Source organism: Anser cygnoides, chromosome 1 (genome assembly GCF_040182565.1).
Source record: "Anser cygnoides isolate HZ-2024a breed goose chromosome 1, Taihu_goose_T2T_genome, whole genome shotgun sequence".
Taxonomy (NCBI): domain Eukaryota; kingdom Metazoa; phylum Chordata; class Aves; order Anseriformes; family Anatidae; genus Anser; species Anser cygnoides.
This window is the reverse complement of record NC_089873.1, coordinates 16,051,802-16,064,319: the sequence shown is the minus strand read 5'-3', so window position 1 is coordinate 16,064,319 and position 12,518 is coordinate 16,051,802. Positions and strand designations below refer to the sequence as shown.

The 12,518-nt window shown below is 39.7% G+C and overlaps 1 protein-coding gene across 1 annotated transcript in view; it reads right to left on the bottom strand.

The window, feature by feature from the left end:
* The window catches only part of SLC2A13 (solute carrier family 2 member 13), a 158,221-nt gene that overhangs the window by 111,867 nt on the left and 33,836 nt on the right, over positions 1-12,518 (bottom strand). The window contains exon 3 of the mRNA XM_048068473.2: positions 9,146-9,354. Within this exon, the coding sequence (XP_047924430.1) occupies positions 9,146-9,354 (209 nt within the window). The remainder of the gene's footprint in view (positions 1-9,145; positions 9,355-12,518) is intronic.

Sequence of the window (12,518 nt, the reverse complement as noted above, 5' to 3'; positions counted from 1 at the left end):
GTTCTCCAGACCCCTCACCAGCTTCGTTGCCCTTCTCTGGACTCTTTCGAGCACCTCAGTGTCCTTCTTGTAGTGAGGGGCCCAAAACTGAACACTGTACTCGAGGTGCGGCCTCACCAGAGCCGAGTACAGGGGGACGATCACTTCCCTAGACCTGCTGGCCACACTGCTTCTTATGCAAGCCAGGATGCTGTTGGCCTTCTTGGCCACCTGAGCACACTGCTGGCTCATATTCAGCCGACTATCAACCAATACTCCCAGGTCCTTCTCTGCCAGGCAGCTTTCTAAGCACTCATCTCCCAGCCTGTAGCACACAATTTGATGACTTCTAGAGCAGTGGGATGACCCTCTCCTCAGAGGACTGAGGGAGAGAAATTTACCAGAACAGTGGTTTCCTGGAAAAAAAAGAGAGTGCTAAAAGAGTGCTAATGACTTCTGGTGACTATTCTTCATTTCAGAGTGCCAGAGCAGGAAAGTTCCCGAAGGAACTGGGTTTTGTTGTGTTTTTTTAACAAAACAGAAACCTGAAAATGCAGGGGAGAGGAAATCAGAGTCTTGCTGATTCTTCTAAGAAATTTTAGTGTGGTAATTGAGCAATTTAGAGTTGTCTTCATAAAGGCATTTCGAAAACATGACTGAAATACTGTTTAATATTTGTCAAAAACACAATCTCCAAAGAGTGTATACTGAAAATGTTAAGTATTCACTGCATTTGTTACAGCTTCACACAGAAAAATTCCAAAGCACTGTAACACTTCCCAAACAAATATGTCTCAGGAAACTGCAGTTTCCCCACAGACAACTGACAAGCAGAAAGGAAGTCTAAATTAATTAGACAAATTATTCATTGTGAATTATTCACGCTGCATTAGTTACCAGACACACACGCGTCAACCATATACAAAACCCCCTAATCTGCACTGACATTTTCCAGGAGGCCAACAATATCTTGGAACACAAAAGGCTCCAGTAGCACAATACGCTTCCTAGAAAGTGCTTTACTGCCAAAAAACAGCACATGAAAAGAGTAAGCCCACAGCCTCATTCATTCAGGTGACAAAAGAAGAAGGTGGTGCTCCCCCTTCCTATTCAGGAATGAAATAATGCCGAGAGGAATCCTGCTCCGTCCCAGCACCTTGCTTCTGAGTCAGGGCTGACACACTGAGCGCAGGTACTGAGCACCGCCATGGCTCTGGATTGGTTCATAAAATAAAAGAAGAAGCTTCTTCTTATTTACTAGGTAAAAACACTAGATCTAAACACATATTCTGATCAAATAAGCCTAGAAGCACTGTATCATTTTTCATGTCTTTTCAGAAGGACAAAATTCCAGCAGCTTGCTTTCTGGACATAGGGAAAGCTCAAAAATATCTAAGGAAGCACTCAAAATGCATAGTTTGGGAGTCACAGCAGCAGCACAACAGCAAACAAATTTAAACTATTCTTTTTTTTTTTTTTTAAATCTATCTTCAGTCAAAGGAAATACAACCCACACCACATTGCAGCATGCCAGTCATGATAGACTTCAAATTGGTTGACAAGATTTACCAAAATGCTCACTGCATGAATATTTTGTATTAGCTATCAGAAGATGTGGAAGGATAGGTGCTCACTTTGATCTTTACTTGAATCAAACCCCTCAGGAAGAACAATACCAGAATAAAGGCTCTTGAAAAGAGAAGAGATTAAAAAAATCCAAAAAACACCCCCCCCCCCTCCAAAAAATGTTGTTGTGATAAAAAGCAAGAGAGAGATTAGCACTGGACAAAATCACAGACAATGTTTTGGTGAAGGTGTCCAAAGAGAATAAAGATTAGAGAAGTATGATATGGACTTATGTAAAAGGAATGGAGTCAAACTGCTTAAAAACCTTTTTGCTCCCTAATGGCTTCTTCCTATTAACAAAGTACTTCAGTTTCAACAGGTTGTACAAACACTGTATTCATGTTAGGGTCCACAGACCCTAAGAAAAGCTATTGCTGTTGAAGAATCACTGACATCTGGTGGGGGGTCCTAAATCAAGCCCTGGTACCAAGCCCTTCACCTCAGTAGCAGCAGTGGAGGAAGAGTCAGCCCTGCACCTTCTTGGTTCCTACCACACTGAAAAGCAACATTAATACTAATCATATTTTTTTGTGACTGTAATGATCACACTGAAAAGGCTAAAATGGCATCAGCAGTTTAAGTTTGCTTAGCTACTTGTTTGTGGTATTTACATGGAAGTGTTATTATTAAAACCATTAAATCCATTTTAGAGTTTCCACTCATCTTGACGAGGTCAGAGAGCAGAGAAGCTACAAGACTGTCTCCAAATTCTGTTACAGAACCTACTCTAAGAGCTAAACAATTAATCATATTACTAAGCTTAGTGAAGTGTTATAATTATTCCTTAGCAGCCTAAAAACAAGTTTTCCACTATGCCAATTAACATTTTCACACAACACTGTATATTTTTTCCAAATCCCTGCTGCACGTAAACATGCAGCTCAAGTGGGAGCATCCAGCTCAGAACTGCGGATTCAGAGCAGATGCTGGATCCAGCAGGGAAACGGTGAATATATATATATATATTTAATTTTATTGTTTAAATTAAGTGAGCTCTTGAATTCTGCTGTCAGCACGGTGTGTGCCCATCCCTCACACGAGTATACCCAGGGAATTTGACACGATGCTTCCTATTTCTGGCAAAGCTGGCGTGCCCAGCAGCCTGATGGCTCCCCATGCTCAGCTGATAGCTCCCGACACTGTGCTCTGGGCACGCCAGGTTCAGCACTCCTCCATGAGTTATTTTCCATCCAGGCCAAAGATGAAGGTGATGTTATCAGAAGGCCATGGCTGGCAAGGCTGGTGCATCGCCAAGAGCCTCAGGCCTCGAGCCAAGTGTTGTATCTTTCCTTTACACACACGTATTCTGCCCATTCATCCTACCCATCGTCAACATCCCACACCACCTTTCACCAATACAGGCTTCTTTCTCTGGCCCACCTGGCTTCCTCAGACTGAAAAGCCCAACCTGTGTCTCTTACAGACAGCATACAGGTGTCTCCCACCATTTAGTTTTTCTCACATTTCTGTACTGGGTAAGGAACCAGCCTTAGTACTCTTCAGAACAGGTTTCCCATCTAGCAATACAAGAACCAGCACCTCCATATCTATTTATTTATTTACTTTTTTTTTATTATTTGTAGTCTTTTCTGATTGCTTTGTTCCTTTACTATCACCCATGCAGTGCACACCCATTTGTCTTTTTACTGACCAAGAATGTTCTCCCCAAATCTTTCGAGTTCACTTCCTCCAGCAAGCTTTCCGTGCAGCTTCATTAAAACAAAACTTACCCTGTGCCACCCTGATTTTGTGTTTTTCACCTGCACCAACAGGGAAGGAACTGCAGTAAATGCAGTTACAAACGTTGTTTGAAGTTTATTCTATTATAAAGCAGACTTTCAATAACCAGTCAAATTATACAGCTAAGCTCTACTTCTTCCAAAGCCCCAGTTCCTAACAAAACTGTTCCTCTTTCTAAAAAAAAATCTGATCCCAAACCTGTTCCTAAACAGTTCCTAAACAAAACCTAGGGAGCAGCTGTGTCTAGCGAGGCACTCGGATTTGGAGCAGCACCCAGAACTGCTTCTAGACTCCCAGCCCCACAAGCTACCTGAGATGAAGAGCAGTAGTTAATACCACCCAAACATCAGCAAATTCAGCTTCAATCTGTGAATAATGTCATTTGGCTTAAAAGAAATCATTAGGTGCAAATACATTTTTCAACTGACAGAGATGAAAATGAAGATTTCTCATTTTCCTGACTTCTGGCTTTAATTTTCTGTAAGCTTCAGAACCTGCGGACTAATACAAGGATAACAACGCTGCCAATGGAAAGTTAATTCTACTTCCAGAAACTTCAGAATGAATCTGAAGTGGGGAAAAAAACAGAACAACAACCCTCTTCCCTTATAATGGTTCTCTAAGCTTTCGTGCATTTTCATGCAGTTCCATTTTTCCCTGCCCTTTAGGACTACGCTACACAAAATCTGCCTGGACCTCAGGTAAAGAATTTCTTCCAGTATGTCCAGCTGGGCATTCTATCCTAAAGTAGTTCAACTTCAGAGAGGCAATTAATGCCCATTTCCAGGTAACCATTTAATTCATGTAGGCACACTGAAAACCCATGTGACGGACGAAGGGATTGGTTTTGGCCACGAGCCATTCAAGCAAGGTCAACTCCAAACGTCCTGCCAGGTGTAAACTCTGTAGGGGTCCCCCAAAGCACACAGGACTTCACAAACTCTTGGCTACATCTGCAACCTGAAGGGATGAGCAGAGCTCTAACTTACCAGAAATGAACTATTATTTTTAACATATAGTACTACATTTCTAGGCATGGCAGAAAAAAAAGTGTTTTTTTTTTTATAGACTGTATTTTTCAAAGGTCATATTTCTGAGAATTAGCCAGCCTTTTAAAAGGCTTTAAGGATAAAAGGAGAACCAGAAAAGCTTTTTATCTGTCTTTATCAATTGTTTAGTACAGTAATTCATACTTTCAATATTCCTTGGTGATTTTTGTAGAAGGCTTTTTCTCATTATCTGATCATACACTGAATTGAGTTAGCGTACTTTCACAAGATCAAATGTCTCCATGTTTTACTTGCCTGCATTATCTAAATTTTAAATTAGTCAGGAGATCGTTTTTATGGCTTCAAGTAAAAACAAAACAAATTCCAGTGAAAACGTGTCCCCACACAAGAAGAATTTCTGTTCGTAAAAGAACAGACAAGGAAATAATTCTGCAGCTCAAACAGTTAAAATATGAGAATGGAACCAGGACGTTCCTTTCTAATACCTCATGAGCTGGCCTTACTCCCCACGAAATTCAACGGCAAAACAAACCTGGATCTGACCCTTGCATTGGTATTGTCACAAGCAAGAATTTTTGGCTGACATGACTACCAACCATATGGGATTTGGGGTTTTCTTGGACAAGTCCTTAGCCCAACTCTATTATTCCTTTTGCCTGAAAGACTTCCACCTAATTTCTTGGTTACAGGTAACAACAGCCACTCAATCCCATGAACGAGGAATTCATTTTAAATAAGGATTGGAGTCCCTAAAGCTGGAATGGTTCAGAGCTCTGCAAAACCCTACTACAGCATCACAATATTAGCAACTTTCATTAAATAGATTCTAGCTGACATCCAATAACAATAAGCATGTCTATATCTTTTTGAATTCCGGGCATGTCAGACAATTGCACAGGATAAAAAGGACTCCCAGAAGCAAGGAGAATATTACGATTAAGAATGAAAATAATGAAAGCTTCCAGTATCTCCCCAGAGAGACAAGTGTCAAATGGTTGCAGCCAAAGCCATAGGCAGAAATACTGACAAGTTAAAATATTATTTACGAAGGAAAGTTGAAAGAAATATAAATATACTGTAGCCAGGAAGAACTGAGGGGACAGCTCTCTTCCCTGATAACATCCTATTTTAACTGACAGTTAACTGGATAAAGGTATGAGCTGAAAACTAATGGTAATGAGGTGATTTTTCCCTTATATGACAACACATTTATCTCCTGCAGGGAAATACAAAACCTAAAAAAGGAGACTGACTCACTGATCCAACGGCAAATTCAGTACAGAAGTAAAGCAAGTGAAGCCTGCAGGAGTAAAAGGGTAAGAGCGGTATGAATACATTGTTCTTGGTCTCAAAAAAATTACAGAATTACAGAACATTCTGGTACGGACACAGAATGGTAGGTTAAACAATACCACAGTGCAATGATGAATTTTCTAAATCACTCAGTGGACTTCAATGGAAGCAGCACAGTTCCACACACCACTAAGCCCAGTACAGCTTTTACATGGAGAGAATTACAAAGCATAACATGCAAAAACATCTTCACGATCAGAAGTTGACTCTCATATATGCTTAAAAGCAGACTATAAAACGTAAAGGTCCACCTGAGTGGAGGTCAAGAGTCTCAACTGTAATTCACAGGTTCGAGAAATGTGGAATAAATAGGGCTGGGGGAAGTTGCACTGCTCTCCTAGGGTAATTATGATCCATGGCTTCACACACTTTATCTACACAGAAATAAAAGTCTAGCCTTAATGCAAATGATATTTATTTTGTCAGGATGTTAAATTTGTACTATACTCATCACTACCGATTTTGTGTGAAATATCAGGCATCCTGGCACATCACAGCTCAAGGTTGGCACAAGTGGGGCATGCGGAAAAACCAAGCAACTTACAGGTGTTTTCATCCAAAAAGATAACACAAATTGATATTTTCCCATGATTTCCTCTGAATGTTGGACATCTGTTAAACATCTAGGATTAGGAAGGAAGAATCACGCCTGAGCTCTCTCTTGCAGTACAGTCCTGACATCTGAGAGGGTAGGTGGTGTTTAAATATGCTGATCAGCTGGACTTGAACAAGGTTCAGCTTGTCCTGTGCAAATGCAATGCCTTCCCCTTCCCATTTTCCAAATGCAAGGTTTTACCCAGAAAACTGTTGTGGACTCTACAAGACCAGAAGTCACACTGGAAGCAGAGAACAGAGCATGCCAAAGCCACGCTCAATACTCCTAGAAAGATGTCCTTTGCATAACCAGTCACGGGGAAAGTGTCAAAAAGATGCATTCTCTTCCTGATACCAACCTGAAATGCTAAAATATAAGCTGCTAAGCAGTATCGGCACTAAAGAGTTCTGAAACCAAAGTTGTTGCTCAAGGCATTTTTACTTTTTACAGAAGCTGCTTGATGACCATATGGAAACTGCAATGAAAAACTCTGGTATTATGACAGACATTAAAACTAAACCTTTTGAAAAGTAGCTTAAGCAACACAGACGAAGCTCCCCTGTGATTCATTATTTCAGTGACAAGAATAGTTGATGAAACAGTTATAAAAGACTTTACAGTTTTTTAGTGTGGGACTGGACAATATGTTTTGGTTGCATTCTGTTACTCCCTTGTAGAGAAGGAGTCAAACACAGGCTTGTTTTCAATTAGAAAATGATGCCCTGAAGAACTGGCAAAGATGCTTGTGTATCAGTTAATGAAAAAGAAAATCTGTTCTTTTTCAAGAGGGGAAGTGACAGAAGAGGAAAAGACTCTATTACCTAAAAGTAAGCAGGATGATTTTTGATCTACAAAGTTGTATTTCATTGAATTCCACATATTCCACATTGAAAAGCAAGTTGCTCTTGTACCACACACCCCAAGTTCAATACTGACTACCCAGATAACACCTCAAGAAATGAAACTAATTACAATTCAACACCACTTGTAAATATCACCTTTAAGTCACAGACAGGTAACAAAAATAATGTATGTCTTGATGCTGACATACAACATAGCTTTTGACAACAACGAAGACTATGGCTGAAATGGGATGAAGTGCAATTACAATCAAGTTATGATCAAAATCAAGAATGACCTTAACTATCTAATGCCTATTTCCTAAGCATTTATAACAAGTGGGACAGCATATACTCATAACTACCCTCGCTTTTTAATGCCATTTGATGACAGCTTTGAAGCTGTGGATTGCCTATGAGGAAAACGCTGATTTCTCTGTAATCAAGCTTTTTCATGGGAATGTGCTTGACTTATCTAAACTCCAGTAAGACAATGTGTTTTGGAAAAGAATCAAGAGACCAGAAAGCCTCATATCTAGTGTGCCAGTCCAAGTTATGGCTGTACTGAGGACTGATTTAATAACTGAGCTGGAGTCAGTCCTACTGCAGTCTTACAACAAAAATATATTTAATTTACAAAAAGTGAAACAGCAGAATGAGGGGAGAGAGAGAGAGAGAGAGAATATGAATGCCACCCTCTGTAGCCCAAGGACTACAAATACGGAACAGAATGGGTCAAACACCTGCTCCTTTTATTTCTACAAAGCAGAAAAAACTTTAATACCAGACATTAAATGGCTCTCCATGGAATCAAACAGTCCAATGACTACTACGATCAAGAACCTTGGAACAGGACCCAAGGTGTTCTCTGAAAATCCACTAAAGCTCTATATCAAATTGACTTCAAGAAACTTATTTTTTTCCCCTGATGAAGATCCAAAAAAAAGAAAAAAAAAGGGAAAAAAAAGGTATCCAAAAGCCTCAAAAACATAATGGGAGAAAAATCCAGCCCTACTTCAAATCAGTGATGAATACTTTAAAAATCTTGTCACTAGAATGCATCGAATAACTTTTTCCAGATAAGTAAGTATTCATTTATTGAGTTTGGCCTTAGAGCTTACAATGAGGCAATGACATTAGGTACTGTCAGATGTCAAATCTCAATTCCTACAGCTGTAAAATAACTTGCATTTTTCTTTCTGCTATCTCTGAGAAGTTACAGAACCATGCTATCAACATTTAAGGAAGCAAGAACTAAGGTAAGTCTTACTTTACAGACTTAAGATTCCTACCCTAACAGTTCTAGAACACAGCAAAGCAAAAATACTTAGTAGACAAAAAAGATAGTCAGTGGAATGGTAATCTTGCTTCATAAATATATACCGAAGTACACACAAAGTTCTGAGCAATTATGGCATAAGAATACAAAAACAGTGCAAAAGCATTTGATTTAGATACTTCATTCTCTTGGGCAGACCGAAAAGACTTCAAAAGCTGCCCTCACTGAAAAATGATTTCAATATTACATGCCTAGGTTTGTAAATCTTTCCAAAGCCTGCTTACCTGGAATTATCATCAGCCAGAATATAAACTCTGAATAATTGGGGCATGTAAAATGCCTTTTGACCTCCCTAATAGCCGTTTGGTCTTTTCCACTGAGGAAAGAAACCAAACTTTATTTTATTTCTACTCTTTAAGATGTGCACTCTTAAACTGAGTAATTTTCTGAATGCAATTCTCACATAGCTGTAGCTAGTATAAACTTAGAATCCTACACAACATTACTTCTTCCTCATTTAAAAAATCAGAACTAAATTTAAAACTGTAGGACTATAAAAACATCTGCTCACCTCAGAAATTACCAGTATATGAAATATTTCAAATAACAGCAATATTGCCAAGAAAAGCAAACAATCAAGCTCTCACAGGCTATAACTTGACCATTTTGTCTGATTTTTAGCTCCTCACTGATACAGAGAGATGCGAACAACCATTCAGCATACCTGCTCCAACTTCTTTTTCTTCTTCTTCAATGTTGTTTTTGATGCTGTCATACTCCTCATCGATTGCCTGGTTGCCACGCATCTGAGACAGAATCCTCCGTGCTCTCTGAGTCTGGCCTTTCTGTATCAACCATCGGGGACTTTCAGGAAGAAACAGGAAACCAAAAAACTGTATAACTGCCGGCACGGCTGAAAGCCCCAGCATGTACCTGGAAATAAATAAACAAACAATTTTCTCATATTTGGCTACAGAAGCATGCTACGAGAAGACTTGTATAGAGCAGCTCAAGCTTACAAACCAAACCTCCTCCCTTCATATTCTTTATTGCCGGAAATTAAGCAGGCGAGAATCCTATTCTTCCAGTACTGTCGAAAACAAGACCTTCGCTTTCAGTTCCAGTATGTCTCAGGACGGGCTGAATATTCTGCTGTCGCTGACCCAAAAGCCACTGCTTCAGAGGACATTCAATCAGACTAAATAAAAACTCAAACATTCCAGTAGTTTCAAAACTGATAAACCCTTTTATGAAAATATAAGAAAAGAACGAACAGAATAAGAAAGCAAAGACAGAGAGAACAGATGGGTACTGCTGATGACAAAAATGAGACTGAAATCCTGCTAATTGTTTTACAGACCTATAAAAAATGATAAACTCCAAACCAGCCAGCGCTAAATGCTTAATTTGATCAGTAAGTACGTGTATACAGATACGCATTGCCAGGGAATAAGCCTCTTGTGTAAGGAGATGCCTGTTTCTGACTGTAGACAGAAACACTGAAAAAAGTTCATTTAACCAGCGCTGCGTCCATTTACACTAGATCTTTCAGATCTCTCTCTTAAATCTTCAGGCAGCTGCACCGTTGTTTTAAATCAAAACAGCATTTTAGGTGCCCAGAGGGATTTTACTATAGACAGCATTAATGCCAGTTCTCTATTCAGCAGAGAATTACCTCTGGCAGGAGAGCTACGCTTCCAGGAGCCAGCACTGACACCTGTGACAGCACCCAGAGACACCACCATTTGCTCCGACTAAAGCAGGGCGAAAGGCTGTGGAAGATGAGCATACCACCATCTTTCATGGGTGGTTCTGGTCCACCCACTTCACATTTTTATATTCCTTCAATAACAAGAATTACGAAATACCATGTAATTTTGTTCTGCTTTTTAAATCTTTTTCCCTACATCTGATAAACCATTTGTGCTAGACACTTTACTTTGGCTTCCATTAAAGTCTTTAAATGGAGCTGGTGTCACCTGTGCATTATTGCAAACAACACAGGTTTCACATCAGTTGTCCTAACCATTACACCACCTCCAGAAACCAGTCCTCAGACTGAATATTGGGGCGGTTTGTACTCATAAATAGGTTCACACCTTGAGATCAATCAGGAAATGAGGGGGATTAGCATATCTCTCCTCCAGCTCCTCTTTTATCCTCAGTATACATGTTTTCACACCAATGGTTCTAAATTCTCTCCCATGGATGTCTTCATAAAGCTCGCTATGCAATGAGAGATTGTTAATAGAGTAGGAAAGAGAACGCAACCGTTAACAAAAACCTTGTTTCAGGACAATAAGCCACATGTATTTGACAAGCCCAAATGCATTTTGGGTGAATATGGAAAAAGACTTTCTTAGAATGACATTTGCAGATTAAACAAAGAAAACCATGAGCAATACAGCAGGGCAGAAAAATGGAGAACGGGGGAAAAAAAAAACCACAAAACCACATAAACACACAAAAGGTAACGTAAAGGGGCTGGCCATCCCTGGATAACGTGCATGTAAGGCCAGTCTTCCCATCCCCAAGCCAAGCCCTCAAGTTCTTCCTAAACTGCGCAAAAATTTCCAAAGGTCATACCAGTACATCTTGGTCTGGAAAGAAAACTGTAAACAAGTCACTCATTTTCTAGCACTTTAAAAATGATATAGCTCATTGTTAGTTTAAAAAAAAAAAAAAAGGAAAGCAGGAAAAAGAAAATAAATTCAAAATGCAAAGCTTGTGGCAGGACTATTAGTTAAGCAGTCGTCAGCCACCATATCTAACAAGTGTCACTAATGTTCTCATTCCTCATTCACTAATGTCCTCATTCATCAATGTCCTCATTTCTTCCTATGCTCCTCCCTCTCCACAAACAGTTTTTTTGGAAGCTGTATATAGAATCCCTTTAATACATACACCGCTGAAGCTCAACAAACAGTATATTCAATATCTGTATTAGTGTGCCATTCAGAAAGCCTCTTCTATTTCTAATGACAGGGAGACCAAAACTGTAGAAATTAAAAACACAATTGCTGCATTCTGCCAAACTGCAAGCAAGAAGAAGATCTCTTGGTACATTTAAGTAAACAGATACAGTCCTTTACACTCGAATTACCCCATTTCTGTTCCTCCAAAGCCCTTCACTCCCTTAAATGCAGCAGAACCTCCAGAATTAAGCAGTTGGGTACCTGCAATCATCTTAGGAAGGAAAAAAAAATACATACAATGGAGGCTCCTGAAAGCTAGATCTAGCCTGTTAAAACTACCAGTTGGACTCTATTGGATTGTTTATCACAAACAAGATAGAAAAGAAGAGCAGAGAGCTCAGTCACTAAAGTCAGCTTCCAATTGACATGTTTCTGGTCAAAGTGGAGTACAAGGAGCAGGGCAGGAGGAAAATGTTCAGTTAAGAGCATACATCCACTGCAAGTTCACGAGTCATTGCAATTTTCAGATCAAGCAACTTTGATAAAACCAATTTAGAGTAAAAGCAGGCAATTTTGGACATTACATGCAGTGAGCCAGCTTTCAGAAATCTAATATAGTTCTTTCCTATATAGTGTACAAGACTTTGCATTCGAAGCCAGATGTCTAGCAGACCTGAAAAAATCCAGCATGAAATTTAATAAGTCTGCTGCAACATTTCTCCTTCCGAGACATACTGCTGCAATACTATTAAGATGGCATTACCAAGGTTTATAAAGCTAACCTGACATAAGAGTTGGGTTAAATATTTGTTTTCTTTTGTTTGTTTTTAATTTAATATCCAGCATTTCCAAGAACAACCAGAAGTAAAGTTCCTTCTTGGTTTTTGTTGCACTCCAATGCACAGCCATTCAATCACTACCAGCTACGATAATTGCTGTAATTTTCCTTCTTGTATGGGATGACTCAGGAGTGAACATCTGTGATGTCTCGCCATGTGCACGTTGGGCACTCTTTCCAGGTGACAGACCATCTGTACACTTCTCTGCTCAGCCTCAGGTTGCAGTAAACTAGCTGAGGACAGAAAAGTAAGCAACCCCCAAACAACAGCTCCAGCACTGCAGCTGAGAATCCCTGCATACCTCACCATGAGCAGAGCCTCAGCTTCTGCCCAAAGCATCTTC